Source organism: Ursus americanus, chromosome 18 (genome assembly GCF_024610735.1).
Source record: "Ursus americanus isolate L20-20 chromosome 18, mUrsAme1.1.p, whole genome shotgun sequence".
NCBI classification, from domain to species: domain Eukaryota; kingdom Metazoa; phylum Chordata; class Mammalia; order Carnivora; family Ursidae; genus Ursus; species Ursus americanus.
In genome coordinates, this window is record NC_142144.1 from 5207720 (window position 1) to 5225219 (window position 17500).

The 17500-nt window shown below is 41.6% G+C and overlaps 1 protein-coding gene across 5 annotated transcripts in view; it reads right to left on the bottom strand.

Annotated features, from left to right (window-relative positions):
• Nucleotides 1–17500, bottom strand: part of NUP214 (nucleoporin 214) — a 95002-nt gene that overhangs the window by 35513 nt on the left and 41989 nt on the right. For all 5 annotated transcript variants that reach the window (XM_087869259.1, XM_087869258.1, XM_045771291.2 and 2 more), the window contains exons 23-26: nucleotides 16927–17088; nucleotides 14482–14581; nucleotides 3588–3663; nucleotides 2181–2259 (exon numbers count right to left, since the gene is read on the bottom strand). In XM_087869259.1, the coding sequence (XP_087725385.1) occupies nucleotides 2181–2259; nucleotides 3588–3663; nucleotides 14482–14581; nucleotides 16927–17088 (417 nt within the window). The remainder of the gene's footprint in view (nucleotides 1–2180; nucleotides 2260–3587; nucleotides 3664–14481; nucleotides 14582–16926; nucleotides 17089–17500) is intronic.

Consider the following 17500-nt stretch of genomic DNA (forward strand, 5'->3'; position numbering starts at 1 on the left):
TAAATCAAACGTAAGAAAAAGTACATTCTCTTCAAATGAGTCTGGGGTATATATTAGTAAAATTATTTAAAAAACTACTATAGTGCAATGTGGTGTGTATTAAGGATATTCAGTGCAACCTTGCTTATAATCTTGAAAAATCAGAAACAATCTAAACTATCAGCACAGTACTCAAAGAACTTAACAGGGTGCAAATCCTAGGCTACAGCTGAAACAGCAAGGCAGAGCTGTGTCAGAGGTGGAAAGATGAACAGAGTGTTTATTGCAATGGGGGGAGGGTTAGCATATACAGGACATGCCAGTTTCATTTAAAAAACAACAATGAAGTAATCTTCAAGATATACAAATTAAATCATTAAAGGTTGTTATTTCTGGAATACGAATTTAATGGGCAGCTTTCACTTTCCACATTATATGTCTCTTCAATGTAAATTTTTTGAGCATCTAGCTTTATAATCAGAAAAAACAATGAAGGTTATTTCCATTCTTGATAAAAGAACTATAGAGGTTTCAGAAAAAAATTTTTAAAGAAACTTGTGTAAACTTTTACACAGTATTTTTCAGGGAAATTTTTCTGCCTCCAAAAGTCCTTTTCCTTTGATTATCCATCAAGTGAAAACAGAAGTAAACGCCCAACAATGAAAGACAATATTTCACAATCGCCGCTACATGATGAATTTCAGAAATGTCTGGGCAAGTCACGCTGTGTAAGATGTATGGGAAGCAAAGTTTCTTTGATTTCCTTAGTTCTTAGGTTCGGGAGTGACAAAAAGCCCTTCAAAACAGCCCTTGAAAGAAGCTGGGATATAGGGTCTTTCAAAACTTTCCGAAACATTAGCCAGAAATGGAAACAAACTTAATTTGAATCCTAAATGATTCCAAAGCCTTTGACAACTCTGCCTAATTTTTCCTTCAGTCAACTTTATTTTTTTTTCTTAAAGATTTTATTTATTTATTCGACAGAGATAGAGACAGCCAGCGAGAGGGGGAACACAAGCAGGGGGAGTGGGAGAGGAGGAAGCAGGCTCCCAGGGGAGGAGCCTGATGTGGGGCTCGATCCCAGAACGCCGGGATCACACCCTGAGCCGAAGGCAGACGCCCAACTGCTGTGCCACCCAGGTGCCCCCTCCTTCAGTCAACTTTAGATCCCAGTCAAGATTGCTACACACCTCCTTCTCATGGAGAGCTTAGAAGGCAACAACGGTGACTCTGCACTAATCTAAATTCTAGAATACGACTTTGGCGTACATACTAATGGTTTTCTTCTGAGTGCAAGGACTACTAACTGAAGATAAACCCAGTATCTAGTCAGACAGCTTTCAATTACAGAGAAAGTTAGAATGACAGTATGGCTGAACAGAGATGATGGAAAGTGGGCTGCTGATGTGGGGGGTTCAGTCTCCAACAGAATCTGCCTGGAGACCCACTTGAGAGCATGAATGAAAACAAAGGCCGGAGTCCCAGGTGTGGTGAAAACTCAGAGCTCTGGGCCACACAAGAGCCCCGAAGCAGAAAGTAACACATGCCAAATTAACCTTATAAAAAAAGGTGCCAACAGAAGGGGGTGCTGAGGAAGACCCCATATCAACATCAGGTTAAACATCACCTTGTGCTTCAAGGTGGTTTGGGCAACGTGGAACCCTTGAGCAAAGCCTTGGTCGAAGGGTGACTCCAAAAACTACGAATTTTAGTTAAGACTAACTAAGCTTGAGTGGGTATTGGGAAGTACATGAGGTCATGAAATCTGATGCTGACATCACATCTACTCTGCCATCTTATATCACAACACATCTGTTTTACCTTCTGCACTTTACCAGCTTTGAGTTAGCAGTGTGACCCAAGAGGATTTTTCATCCCTTTTAGTAGAAGAATATAGTTCACATTCCACTCCACTCCCCTCCCCTCTTGACTTTCCAGCAAGGCTAGTGAAGACAACACTATTGCTCCTTTTCAGAAAAAGCATTTCCAGGAAGATTTTCTTCTACTGTCCTCAAATTTCAGAAACCTGCAGAGCTGATAAAGGACTCACTGATTTCCTGGAGATTCTTCATTGACTGAGGCTTCCCAAAGATCTCTTTATTTGATTTCCTATGTCAACCGCCTCCGTGCTCTAGAATGCTAAACTGCTATGGGGGGTTTCTTTCACCTTTATTTTCACTAAAACAAAAATGCAAACTGACCTGAAGCTTTATCACCAGATGACAACGGACTAGACACTGGAGTGGGCCCCGACGGCTTTAGGGAATTTATTAGAGATCCCTGTAACAGAACACAAACAGAACATTTATGTGAAACCACTAACCATCCTTTAGAAAAAAGAAACATGTAAAAGGAGAACATCATTTAAAGTAAGCAAGCATAAACACTTCAATTTAGTTCAATTTTTAAAATCCTTACAATTTAAGTGAGTATTTTTAAGTGCCTGCTGTGTGTTAAGAGCGTATTGGAAGATGGAAATAGGAATATCCTGCAAGCTCCAAGAACACAGTCTTGCCTATGTGGCTATTTTCCCAGTGCCCAGCACAGTGCCTGGCACACAAGAGGCCCCGGATTATCTTGCAGGTGAATAAGTGAATGAATGAAATGGGTGCTGGCTCTCAATAAATTTATAATAAAATAAAAAGCAAAACTGTTTAACTTCCCCATCTCCGGGGCAATGTTCCTATACTCATGTATTATCACTTATGCCTACCCAGGTGTCCTCCAAGGTCAACACGGAACCCTCCAGAAGCATGACCAAATGCTAAATGCTTAAATGCCATTTTAAGTCATGGCAAACTAAGGCTCAGAGCCATATTGAGAACTCCCAGAGGCAAATTCTGATGTTCAATCTCAAACACAATCTGAAATGACTCATCTCAGAGACATGGAGAGCAGCAGAGAAACCAGATCTCCTTAGGGAAGATTTCAGAGATGGCTTAATCTACCTTTCAGCCATCTCTGATTGTTCTTTTCTGGACTGTTTAATTGTTTACCTGTTTACAATACAACCTATTTTTCTAAGGAACAATGTTTATCAGGCAAGAACCTAAATGTAGATATAACGAAGATTACTGAATAGACAGGCTCTGAAAAACAGACATTGTCGGAGAAAGCCAGAGAAGCCACTCCCCAGACACCGATCCTGAAAGGCGCAGTGTAAAAGCCAGATGGCAAGAAGGTACAAGAGCTGGGCACCAGCTCCAGCATTTCCTGATCATGCGAGCTTGCGTCAGTCACTCGCGCCTCAGCTTCTTCATCAGTGAAACACATTTAAACACCTGCCCCGTTGTACTGCACATGGTTGTCATATGGGTTAACGAAGATCATGCTAAGTGAAGGTAAATTAGAAACCCAGTAACCTGAGCAATGATAACATACTAGAATTGTGACCCAAGACGACTAGATGCAGAATGTCAAACGGCATGAGAAGACGTCAGGTCCCGACTGACCTACTATGTCAAGATCGGCATAAATTATAGGGAAAGGTTCACAGGTCTTTGTCGGCCTTATAGTTTGTTTAAACGAAGTCAGGACTTAAAACAGTACTGTCTTCAGTTTCAAAGACAGACACTGCATGGCTGGTCACAAAAGCAAAGGTAAGTCACCTGCTTAGCCTGGTTAGCAGCTGCTGGGGTCGTCGCGGGGTGAGGGGTCTTGGCTGCAGAGTATGGCATCGAAGAACTGAAAAACACAAAAGCATATGCTCAAGGGAGAGGCACGTGGTGGAGATTGCATTCATCCTTGATCCTACCTTCTATCCAAGAAATGATACCAATTTTGGGTACAATAGGTCAGGGACCCTAACCAAAGTCAGGTGACACTTTTCTGAAGAATAAATTCTTTAAATAAAATCTGAGTCTTTAGCATAAAAGTCAAAGCAGTGAACTTAAAACTTTTTTTTTCTTCCTGAAAGCCTAAGAAAAAAAGTTAAAACTCTTCAGAAGTAGAGTTTTTTCTTATCTGGAGAGTCAGCCTTTTTTATCCTCTTCCTTCCCCCATCGCTGGTTCTAGACTCTGTGGCGCATGCTGATTCTCTTCTCCAAGCCTGAGAAAATGTTCGACAGGATCCATGGGATATATAGGAACTGCTGCGATAAATGGCTCCAAGGTGTTCCTCGAAGAGGAGACAGCAGCCACCCCCCCGAGCCCAGTGCCCACCGGGCAGCACACAAGAGAGTCAAAGGCACCGCTATATCACGTAACCTGCACCTTCGCTGCGGTCTGGAAAGCGCGTCCCTGATTTGTAGAAAAGAGATCTTCCGCTAACCTGGAACGCAGTATGCAGTGAACTCGAATTTCAGTAATTGTTTAGTGTTAACGTGTGAGGGAACAGACCTGCTTGCTTAATGCAATCATGGATAAAAGCTCTATTCTTGGTTCCTGGGAGCAATTTATTTATCTGACCTCAGTCCAGAGCTACTTTGGTAAGAACAGCAGTAGTAGCTGCAGGATCTAGTTTTATTTTTCAGAAATCCCCCTAGAATAGGGAGGCTTGCTATTTTTCCACCAAAAAATTAACTTGGAAGAGGAAAGACAAAAATAAGTCCAGGCCTCAGAGAAGAAAATTATCAAATGATGTAACGATCTTACAAGCTCATGACTCTGCTGGATTAACACAGGAGCCCTCCTAAACTTTATGAGATTGAGAGACAAGAAAAAATGGAGTTTTTTGCAATGAAACATTCCCTTTGCTTTTCCGTGAAGACAGAAGAAGCTATAAACGTGTTCTCTGAAGGAACACATCTCTGCTCCCCTGAGATGTTCCACCACAGAGAGAAGGAATGTGGGAGCGGGGTTGCTGGGGCTGAGAAAGCCCCGGGTAGACACGGCCGACCTGGGTAAAGATGTGGTTCGAGCTCATAAAAATCACAAGGGAAATGAAAATCTTTTATGCTTTCCCAAAGACAAACAAAAAAGAAATTATAAGTAAAAATAAAAGCAGCAATTTATCCAACTTTCGAATATTTTTTACGCCCAAAACTTAGTCATGACGTCATGGTAAATTAAACCATGCGCGGAATGGGCTGAGTATAATTACTGTTCTAGTTGCTTGTGATAATGCTATAAAATCTCTTGGGTGTCCTAAATCCCCAAACACACAGCATCAGGAATTCACAGCACCTCCACGCTGGGCCACGTGACAGCCCTGCAGAGAAATGCCGCTCAGCGGAGTCCGCTGACAAACCAATGGACTAGATGGGATCGGCCGTGATCCCAGAGAGCAACAGACAAGAAAGGATGACTGAATTCTACTTTCTAGCAGTACAGGCCTGAGAGGGACGATCAGAACTTCATCTGATATGCTCTGTTCCACACCTGAAAACACAACTCAGAGCACTGCGAGCAGAAACTGGCAGCGCACCAGAGCTCCAAAGAGACACCGACTGCAGGCGTTCACAGATGACATTACACTATTGGCGACACTTAAGCGCTGCTTTAGAAATGAGTAATGGGGTCGTGCAGGTCACGGAGAATGGTCCAATTTGGTTTCTGGAGAAAAACACTTTCAACGGAATGCAAATCCTCTGGCTCCCAGTCCCAGACCACTCTGATAAAAATTAAGTAACAACCACCCCTAACCTGTCCCTAGATGTGGGCTGATGTGCCCATGTTGTCGGGTGTGCATTCTACACACGATTATAAAACTGAATTGTTAAGACCGTGGAGCAAGAAAATGTCACGTAGGCCCTACGAACTTTAACAAGGTAAATATACCGTTGTTGTGAAAGGGGCCAACTACTCATCCTTTCACCTACTTCAACATTTTCTTTTTAAGTAAGCTCCATGCCCAACATGGGGCTCAAACTCACGACTCCATGATCAAGGGTCGCACGCTCTATCAACTGAGGCAGCCAGATGCCTCTATTTCAACATTTTAAAGGGCTTAAAAAACAAGAGCCCTGGTTATGCTTTATTTTGGTAATTCTGCATCATTACCATGAGTATCCGTTATGTATTCATTGATGACACAGCAGATCTAAACTGTGAAAGCTACTCAAAACTTAACTAATGAACTAAGAATTCTTTGGTAATCGTTTAAAGAAAGGTAAGGCAAGTGAGGAGAAAGGACAACATCTCAAGAGCAACCGAAGAAACAGACAAAACAAAGATCAGGAGAGAAAAGGAAAGCAGATGATAGAAGATACAGAAAACAAAAGCTATCAGTCCATTTTCTCACCTACCAGATGGACAGTCACCCTGAAGTCTGATAACAAATATGACACTCTGGGCAAAGAGACGGGCAAGCTTGTGGTCATACACGGCTTGTGGGAAGATAAATGATACCACCTCTACAGAGTAAATGTGGCGACAGCTGTCATAATTACATCCATGTATGTCCACAAGTACACAGGCGCCTCCGTGGCCTCCACAGTCCTGCACTGGAGAGTTTATCCTACAGATACAGCTAGCTGCAAGCATGAAAAATGATCAATGTGTCCAATTATTTATCCCAGCATCGTTGGTAACAACCCAAGAGGAGCATCCCCAATGTCAGTTAGTGGAGAAAAAAAAGCTATCAGTTCATTTTTAGGAGTTTCTCATGTCTGTCAGTGGAGACAGTAACTACCAACCACTGTTCCCTATCGGTAAATTTTATGTCCTTGAAGATTCAAAATATTTTCCAAAATATCATTAAAAGTCTTCTAACCCAGACTGCGGTTCTTGCATGAATGTCCAGGTGCCAAATGACTTAAATAATGTAAAGTTGGAACTGCTTTAGAGTTCTGAGAAAGGCCTATAAAAACGGGATTCTGTTAAGAATCCATAAGAACATGGAAGATGTTCACAATTAATAATGTTTCATGATTAAGCTGAAAGAGGAGGTTACAAAGCAGTATGTATTCAAACTTCACTTTAAAAAACTAAATTTTCAGAGAATAAAGATGAATAATACGCAGTGACTGAACCTTTGTGATGGGAATAAAGGTGATTTTAATTTTGTTCTTTTTAACTATCTGCTTTTTATAATGTCTACAACGAACACTTATATAATCAGTAAACATAAGGATCAAAGTTTTTTTTAAGGTTATGGTTGTTACCAAAGTTAAAGTGGGTCAACAACTTTAAGTCAGTGAAAGAAAAAACTGTCAACCTAGAATTCTTGGTGAAAATATCCTTTAAAAACAAAAGCGATATAAAGACTTTGGCAAACACATGAAAGCTGCAAGAATTCAGATCTACACCTGAAGAAATGTTAGAGGAAGGCCTTCAAGCAGAAGGGAAACCATAGCAGACAGAGACATGGGGCTAAACAAAGAAATGAAGGGCACTAGAAATGATAAAACCATCTGGGTAAGCAAAAGAGGTTTTTCTTATTTAAAAGATAATCAACTCTTTATAAGGACGTATTATGGAACTGATGACACAGGTGGAAGTAAAAACATACAATGATGACAGCACAAAGGTGGGGAGGGCAGAAATAGAAGAATACTGCTGTAAGATTCTTACACAGTAGTTTTAAAAAAGATTTTATTTATTTGAGAGAGAGAGAAAGAGCAAGACTGCATGAGCAGTGGGGAGGGACAGAAGGGAGAAGCAGACTCCCCACTGAGTGCCCCCCCAACCCCCGACATGGGGTACAATGTCACTCGGAGACAAACTGGGGTAAGTTAAAGATGTATACTGCAAACCCTCATGCAACCATATAAATAACACACAGTGTCAGAGCTCATAAGACAACAAAAAAGATAGAATCATAAAAAATACTTAACCCCAAAGAAGTTGCAGAAAAAGAGGAAAAATGGAACAAAGAACAGATGAAACAAACAGAAACCAAACAGCAATATGATAGATTAAAACCAACATCATAAAATCACATTAAATATAAATGGATTAAGTACTCCGATAAAAAGTCACAGATTGTCAGACTGGATAAAAAGCAAAGACCCAACTATATGCTGTCTATAAGAAATACATTTTAAATATAAAGGCACAAAATAGATTCAAAATAAAAGGATGGGAAAAAGATATACCATACTAGCACCAAACAAAGAAAGCTGGATTGGCTACATTAATGTATGAGAAAGTAGATTTCAGAGCAATTAATCTTACCAGGGATAAAGAGGGTCATTTTTATAATGATAACTGGGTCATTTCATCAAAAGAATGTAAGAATCCTAAACGTTTATGCAACCAATAACTAACTTCAACAGGACACAAAAACTGATAGCACTGTTAGGTAAATAAGCAAATCCACAACCATAGTTGAAAATCTCAACACCACTTTCAGTAACTGACAGAATAAGTAGATAAAATCATTGAGAATATAGAACACTTGAATAACACTATCAACCATCTTAACTTAATTGACATTTATAGAACACTCCAAACAACAAGAACAGAGTATGTGTTCTTTTGAAGTGCACAGAGGACATTTACCAAAATGACGGATATTCTAGCTCAGAAGTTGGCCAACTACAGAACAATGACCAACTGCCTGTTTTTATATCTAAAGTTTTATTGTTAACAGCCACGTCTATTCATTTACGTGTTGTCTATGGCTGCATGCAGACTACAGTGGCCAAGATGAGTAGTTGAGACACAGACCACATGTCCTGCAAGCCTGAAATACTTACTGTATGGCCCTTTAAGAAAAACCTTCCTGATCTCAGTTCTTTTTTTTCTCTTTATTCTGTTAACATGATGTATTACATTGATTGATTTTCTTTCTTTTTTTTTCAGTCATGAAAGAAGTCCCAATAAATCGAAAGACTTCGAGTCATACAAAACATATTCTCTGCTCACAATGGAATTAAGTTAGAAATAACAAAAAGATATCTAGAAAACATTCAATTATTTAGAAACTAAATAACACACTTTTAAATAATCCATACGTATACATATATTTTTTAAAAACCCAAAGGATAAATTCAAAAGTATTTTGAACTGAATGAAAATGAAAACGTAACATATTCAAAATCTGTGGGATGTAACCAGAGTGGATCTAAGCTAGAAGGGTATAGCACCAAATGCCTGTGTTAGAAAAGAATGGTCATAGATCAATGACCTTAGTTTCCACCTTAAAAAACTAGAAAAAGAAGAGCAAATGAAACCCAAAGCAAACAGAAAAATGAAAAAAAAAAAAAAAGATAAAGTAGATAAATAATAGGAAAAAAAATCAGTGAAACCAAAAGTTGGTTCCTTGAGATGAATAAAATTGATAAACCTTTAACCACACTGATAAGGAGGAGAAAAAAAAAAAGATATAAATTACCACTAACAGGAAAGATGGAAGTGAAATCACTATGAATTCTAAACACATTGAGAGGCTACTAATATGGGACTGTTATGAAAAACTTAACGCCAACAGATTCAACAACTCAAATAAAATGGACAAATTTCCTGAAAGACCAACTACCAAAGTTCACTCAAAAAGAAGTAGGTAAGCTGAAGAGTCCTACAGCTATTAAAAAAACTGAAAATATTAAGACCAGATAGCTCTACTAGTGACTTCTACCAAACATTTAAGGATGAAATAATAACAAATCTACATAAACTCTTCCAGGAAATTGAAGAGGAAAGAATACTTCCCAACTCACCCTACAAGGCCAGCATTGTTCTGATACCAAAATTGAACAAAGACATCACAAGAAAATCTACACAATAATATCCTTCATTAAGACATATGCAAACAGAATTTTAGCAAATGGAATCCAACCATATACAAGGGCAATGCATTGTTATCAAAGATTGGTTTGCAATCAAAAACCAATCAATGTGACGAGGCTATCAAGACAACTTAATGGGGGAAATAGAGTCTTTTTGACAAATGGTCCTGGGACAACTGGATATCCACTGGCCAAAGAATGAAGTTGGACCACAATGTGACACTATTTACAATAATTAAGTCAAAATGGATCAAAGACCTAAATATAAGAGCTAAAACTAAAAGATTTAGAAGAAAACATAGATGTAAATCTTTATGACCTTTGATTAGGCAATGGTTTCTTAAATATGACATCCAAAGCACAGGCAAAATACATACATACAAACACACATATATACATACATACATAAATAAGCTGAACTTCATTAACATTAAAACTTTTGTGATTCAAAGGACACTATCAAGAAAGTGAAGAACCACCTGAGGAATGGGAGACAAACGATCCATTTAAAAAATGGGCAAAAGATCTAAAGGGACATTTCTCCAAAGAAGACACAAATGGCCAGTAAGCACAAATGGACGCCCAACATCATTAGCCATTAGGAAATGCATATTAAAACCACAGGAGATACCACTTAACAGCCAACTAGGAGGACTATAATCAAAAACATGGATAGTACAAGTGTTGGTGAGGATATAGAGAAAATGGAACTCTCATTGCTGTTGGGAATGTAAAAGGGTGTAGCTGCTTTGGAAAATAGTTTGAACTATGTTTAGCCTAAAAAGCTAAATACTGAATTAACAATTTGATCTAGCAATTCTACTTTTTTTTTTTTTTTTAAAGATTTTATTTATTTGAGAGAGAGAGAGAGAGCGCGTGTGCACACACAAGCACACATGAGCAGGAGGAAAAGAGCAGAGGGAGAGGGACTCGATCCCACGACCCTGAGATCATGACCTGAGCTGAAATCAAGAGTCAGATGTCCAACCAACTGAGCCAGCCAGGTGCCCCTAGCAATTTTGCTTCTAAAACATTACCCAAAATACTTGAAAGCAGGGACTCAAACAGACACTTGTATACCGCACAAGGACAGTACACAATGTCTACATTATTCACAATAGCTAAGAGGGGGAAACCCACGTGTCCATCAACAGATGAATGGATAGAGTATATCCATACAATGGAATATTAATCAGCCATAAAAGGACGGAAATTCTGACACATGCTACAACTTGAATGAATCTTAAAAATTCAAACGAAATAAGCCAGACACAAAAGGACCAATATTGTATGATTCCACTTATATGAGGTACCCAGAATAGGCAAATTCTTAGAGACAGAAAATAGGATAAAGGTTACCAGTGACTGCGGAGAGGGGGGAGTGGACAGTTATTTAATGGCACAGGTTCTGTCTGGGATAATGAAAGTTCTGGAAATAAATAGTGGTGAGGCTTACACAACATGGTAAATGACTTAATGTCACTAAAATTCTACAGTTCAAAATGGTTAAAATGATAAATTGGTAAACAGTAAATTTTGTTATGTATATATTCCACCACAACGATTCTGTTTCTACCATTCCTTAGTCTACTCCTTTCTCAATATAAGGACCAGAAGCTTCCTGCTAAAACCATAGGTCATCACAACTTTTGCTGTTTATCAGAGCTCACAGAATTTTACACTAAACGAAGGTGAATTTTACTACATATAAATGACGCCTCAATTTTAAAAAATTTGGTAAGGTTAAAAAACAAAACAAATCAGATCAGGTCATACAATTGCCCCAAAGCATCCAACAGTCCACAGCCAGGTCCTGACCAAGGCTCACTAGACGTTAGAGGACACAGAACTCCGTCCCTGCCCCCGCTCCGACCTTGGCTCCAGGCGCCCTCCCTCCTGCTCCAGCCACCAGCAGCCTCCTAGCCTTCCCAAACTTGCCAGACACGCTCCTGCTACAGGCCCTGTGCTTAGGGCTTTCTTTAGGATACTCATGAGACCTGCCTGCTCTCTGAACTTTCGGTCTTTACTCAAATGTCAAGTATCAAAAGCCACTGAAAGGCAGAATTTTATGTAAGACAGGAAGATCCAGCTTAATGGTGAAAGCAATATGGTCTGGTGCTTCTGAGATACTTTAGTCATTAACCAGGGAGGAGAAGCACCTTCTTTGGCCACCCTCTTTAAAATTGTAGCCCACACCCAGATAACAGTCCTTAAATCCACTGCCTACGTCGATTTCTTCCATCACACCTGTCACCATCTTAAACACTGCATATTTGACTTATTCATTTCACTTTTTGTCTTTCCATGACTAGGGCAGGGTTGGTTGGTGGTTTTTTTTGTCTGTTTTGTTAACTGTTTTATCCCTAGCACCTAGAACAGTGTATTAAGTATTTAATTAAGGGGCGCCTGGGTGGCTCAGTCAGTTGGGCGTCTGACTCTTGATTTTGGCTTGGGTCATGATCTTGGGGTCGTGGAATCAAGCCCTGCATCAGGCTCCACGCTCAGTGCTGAGTCTGCTTTTCTCTCTCCCTCCCTCTCCTTTTGCCCCTGTCCCCACTCACGTGCTCTCTCTAAAATAAACTGATTAATTTTTTAAAAAGTATTTAATTATGTATTTGTTGAAATAATAAATAAATGAACACCAAAATTCCTGAAAGAAATGATGTGTCTGGGCACCTGCGTGGCTCAGTCGGTTAAGCGTCTGTCTTCAGCTCATGATCCTGGAGTCCCAGGATCAAGTACTACATCGGGCTCTCTGCTCAGCAGGGAGTCTGCCTCTCCCTCTGACCCTCCCCCCTCTCATGCTTTCTCTCTCTTAAATAAAATCTTAAAAAAAAAAAAAAAAAAAGAAACGATGTGTCTGGTGTGTTTTGGTAACAACCAAAGAAACCAGCAACCCCACATCATTTGGCCTCCCTCTTCACACTCCACCTCCTGCCAAGGTCTCTAGCCATACTGGCCTTCTCTCGACTCTGCCTCAAACGTGCTCTGCTCTGTCCCAGGTGTGGGCTTCCAGATATTCTGCATCTTCTGTCCAGGACACTCTTCTCTCCACGGGCAACTTCTGGTCACTTTCAGCTAAAGTATCTTTCCCTTAACCAACCTCCTCGTCAGCCCAGACTCAAGCAGACTGGCTCGTTATACGCCCACACTTCTTCATCGGACTTACAGTACTGAAACCAAATAACTGCTTGTATAATTGCCAGTTTAGTGGCTGTCTTCCTAAAACATAAGTGCTGTGAAAGCGGGGACTTGGTAAGTTTTCTTCATGACTGCATCCCTAATACCCAGGGCAGGATCACACTCAGAGCAGATGCCTGGTAAGAAGCCGCAGACGCCAAAGTGACTGAGTAGCTGTGGGTTCACACTAGATCAACCCTCTTCCTTAAAACAGGGTGGCTCATCACTGAATGTCATGGATGAAGCCGATGAGCATAAGATACACCAATGACAGAAATATGTAAGCTCATCTTACAGTAAGTCTTCTGTACGATACTAATCACAAAAAGTTAAACACAAAGTTAACTACTTAACATACACTTAAGGAAACTACCGCTTACCAGAATCTGAAAGCAGTTTCATAATGAATGTATTTCTCTCTCTAGCTTTCTTACTGGAAGAGGCAGTAAATGCCAATCTGCGTTTATCAGTTATGCTCAGCATTAACGCATTACTCGACACACGGTTACTAAAAATGAACTACATTCCAGGCACCACGCTGGGCATACAAATTCAATAACTGGACTGGAGTCCAAATCCGTAGGGAAGGGAGAGAAAGTTTCTTCAAGACTCCTCTTCGTTTTTTGTGTCTATTTTTCTTAGGTCAGAGAAAAGGGCAAACTTAGATCTGTTCCTCTGACAAAGTCCTGCTCAGAGATCTGTTCAGACGAACCAGTTGAGGGAAACAGAATTTAAGAAAAGGCTAAGTGGGGGCACCTGGGTGACTCAGTTGGTTGAGCATCTGCCTTTGGCTCAGGTCATGATCCCAGGGTCCTGGGATCGAGCCCCATGTCGGGCTCCCTGCTCAGCGGGAAGTCTGCTTCTCCCTCTCCTTTGGCCCTCCCTCAACTTGTGTGGTCTCTCACTCCCTCTCTCAAATAAAAAATATATTAAAAAAAAAAAAAAAGAAAAGGCTAAGTGAAATCACCAAGAGGTGCTTCTTCTCCATGGTTAATGGCTAAAGTATCTCAGAAATACCAGACCATATTGCTTTCACCATTAAGCTGGATTTTCCTGTCTTATGTAATATTCTGCCTTTTGGTGGCTTTTCTTTGCCTTCCCTACACTAGGAATCTGGCTACAATTCCCAAACTCTAATGCACAGTTCTTTGCCTTGGAAGTTCACAACAACCACAAATGCCATCTTGGTATAAACAGCATACCAAAGCTTCAAGGTCACTACAAGATAGGAAAGTGGGTAGGCTTGTTTTTGGCCATTAGGATAGCCCTGAGATAACTAAGAAATTCCTGGAACAGGCAGTGTTGATAAACGGACCAACGAGCAATAAAGAGAAGGCCGGTGGACTAGTGAAGCAGGGCCACTTGATAAGGCCAAAACAGGGCAGTGAGCAGACCTGCTCTGTGGGGTGGCAGAGAGCAGGCATGATGTGGAAAAAAACACAGGTCCCGTGGCTGCTCTTCCTGCCGCGGGACTAATCACCAGACACCAACTCCCTGAACGACACTGGTCCTCATCATCCCTATGTTCAAAGTGAAGAAATGCCCCTCAACTGTGCCCGGGACAGGGTGCGGTGGATAAAGAGATCTAACCTAAGAGAACCTAAGGCTCGGCCAGAAACAGCAAGACTGCAGCAGTGCTGCCCCCTGCAGGCAGTCCATAGCTACTACAGAAGAACTCATTGGCTGAAGCACACTCCAAGTAGCAACATACCCCATCGCTGCAGAGGTGGCCGCGGGATTATTCTTCAGTTCCTGCACATTTACCACTTGAGGGACATTCTTCAGAGTTGATTCAGTTAAAGTACTTACAGCTATTTAAACAGAGAAGAGAGAGGCGTATTAATTTCAGTAAAGGGTCACAAATTCCAGCCATACACAAATGAATAACCAGGACAACAAATTCAAGCAAAATGTAATCTTATTATATAAAGGAAATCTACTCTGGGCAGTTCTGCAGCTCTGTGTTCAATGGGAGAGCTGGCCTACTCCATTCATAAACATTATGGGATGAGGTTTTGTGCAATTTAATCAAGTGTTCTAGTTTAGGAAAAAAGAATTCCCTGGCCAGCTTTTATAGAGCAGAGCTGAGCTACCTGCAACACTGTTGGCTCATCCTGGAAAAGGGCAGAAAGAGCTAGAGGATGAGCAGTGTTCCGATTAAGGATTTCTGCCATCCATCCATCCATCCATCCATCCATCCATCCAACCATTCTTTCACACGGGTGGCTTATTATTGCCAGATTCTGTTAGGTGCCGGGAATACAAAAAAAATGTCCAAAATACGGTTTCTTCTCTAAAGGAGCTCACGGCCTAGCGAGACAGGCACATGAATAAGGTGGAAAATGGAGCCTGGCCAAGAGGCCTGAATTAAGGAATGGCAACAGGGGTGGGCGTGACACCTCATCTATCTTAGGTGTGTCAGCTCGCGGGTCTTTTTTAGTCCTGTCGTTTCAAACTGCGCTCCAAAACACTTAATGACATTTTATAATTAACTACCAAGAAAGTATGAGCAAAGCTCTTGGATCAGTTTTTTGGCACCACTGAACATGGTGGCCAAGGGGGGACGGGGGGTGCGACAGCTCACTCACTCCCTCCTTCAGAGAAGCGAGCAGGCTCGTCTTGCCTATGGCTGCACACACTGCATCTTTCACGTTCAAAGGTGCCTACACCTTAGAGATTTTTTTGCTTCCAAAATGATAACAGAGATCACACCACCTCCTGCTGAGTGGAATAATCCTACACCCTGGCAGATTTTCCGTTTATAAATAATCGACTCCATCAGCTTGATTTGGGGCCTATTCAGCACAATGCCAAGATCCTGCTTCCTCCAAGACTTCTATTTTTTCAGAAGGCTCAAAGGTACCTCTTTTTTTTTTTTTTTTTTTTTAAGATTTTATTTATTTGAGAGAGAGAACATGAGCAAGAGAGCAGAACCAGGGGGAGCAGCAAAGGCAGAGGGAGAAGCAGACTCCCTGCTGAGCAGGGAGCCTGATGTGGGGCTCAATCCCAAGACCCCGGGATCATGACCTGAACTGAAGGCAGCCACTCAACCGACCGGGCCACCCAGGTGCCCCATCAAAGGTACCTTAAAAAGTTATCTTGTTTGTGCTGTTTCATAGCTATTTCAGATGCTTTAATAAGGGTTTTAATATTTGAACTTTTCTTAAGAATGCTTTTATAGTAACAGTAATCTTTTTTTGTCTAAATCAAACCACTGTCTCTTTAGTCTTTTAAAAAGAACTGTCCAAAGTGATATGTGTTCTGAGCAATGATAAAACTAAAAAATTATTTTATTCAACTAAAACAAAAATATTTGCTTTCTAGCAGAGTTTCTCGACTTTGGCACTACTGATATTTTCGGCCCGGATAATCCTTTCTTGTGGGGGTGTCCTGTGCATTTGAAGATTTTTTGCAGCATTCCTGACCTCTACCCACCAGATGCCAGCAGCACTGCCAACTGCTAGGAAGGAGTGTGGGGTGCAAAACAGCCTCCACTTGAGAACCACTGGCTTGTACAAACTGATTACTAGTGACAACTGAAGCCCTTGAGGCCAACTAGCTAGAAATCCTAACACAGGAAGTTCTGGATAACCACAAGGCATTGACAAATGCAAGTGCTGACGATGACGAGCTCATCAGAGTCTCCATCTGTAAAGGCTACACTGGCAACCTAAGAAAACAGTGTGCTGAAACAGAAAGAGCACAGGGCTGGAGGCCGGGTTCTGCGGCTTATTGGCTGGGTCACCTTCACTCTCCCCGAACCTGACATTACTCGAAAGCAAAATGGGCACACTAATACCCACCTCCCAGGGTGGCTGGGATCCTTAAGACACCGAGAGACAATTCTAATGTTATCAGGTGATCTAACAGCAAAGATTAATTTGGGGCTCAAAGCAGACATGATTCAAAAGTAGGGATCAACCACCTCATCCCAAAACCACTGATTTCCCCCTCGACTGGATGAGGCGGGTCTAATACCTCCCCTTGAACTGAAAAAGCTTCAGCTCTAGTCTCTGCCTTCTTGGGACCCGCTCCCCAAAGTGGTGGGAGGACTGTCCCATCAGTCCTCTCTTCTAAAGGGCAGCAAAGAGAGCCAGCTGCCTCCTGGGACCTGCTGTGCTGGCCTGCAGTGGCTGCGGCTCACGACCGTGTCTACCTGGGGCCTGGCTGGCCATCTGACGTCTCAGTGCTGCAGCGGCGGCTGCCTGGGGGGCCGAGAGGCTGTGGGAAGGACCGGGGGCACCATGTTTCACGGTTTTTGTGGCAAGCATTGTGCTATCAGCCCCTTGAGGAATGATTTTGCTAGCAGACGTCGACACTGAAGGAAAAAGAAACACTAAGTGAGACAGTTGGTCAGAGAAGAGGAATACACAAAAGTGAAAAGTGGCAAGTCCTCCACTGTGAAGTTGCAGGGAAAACGCTAAGGTTAAAAATGCTTAAGCACGCACACGGAAAAGTACCAGTAAACTCACAGGCTGGCACTTCTTTCAAAGATGCCACATGCGATGTGCCTGCCCACTTCTATTAGCTAAATCCTTGACACAAGCATTTTCTCTGATACGGACTGAGATAGAACTTTCACGCCAACGCAGGTCAACTCCCTGCTCTCTTCTCGTAAGATCTCTCCATTCGAGCGCCGCCCCATGGGTGTTTGTTCTCTGTTAGAAGTCCCTTCAATGTGAAGTCCTGACACTGAACTGGAGGTGTGACAGCCCGATACCGGTCACCTC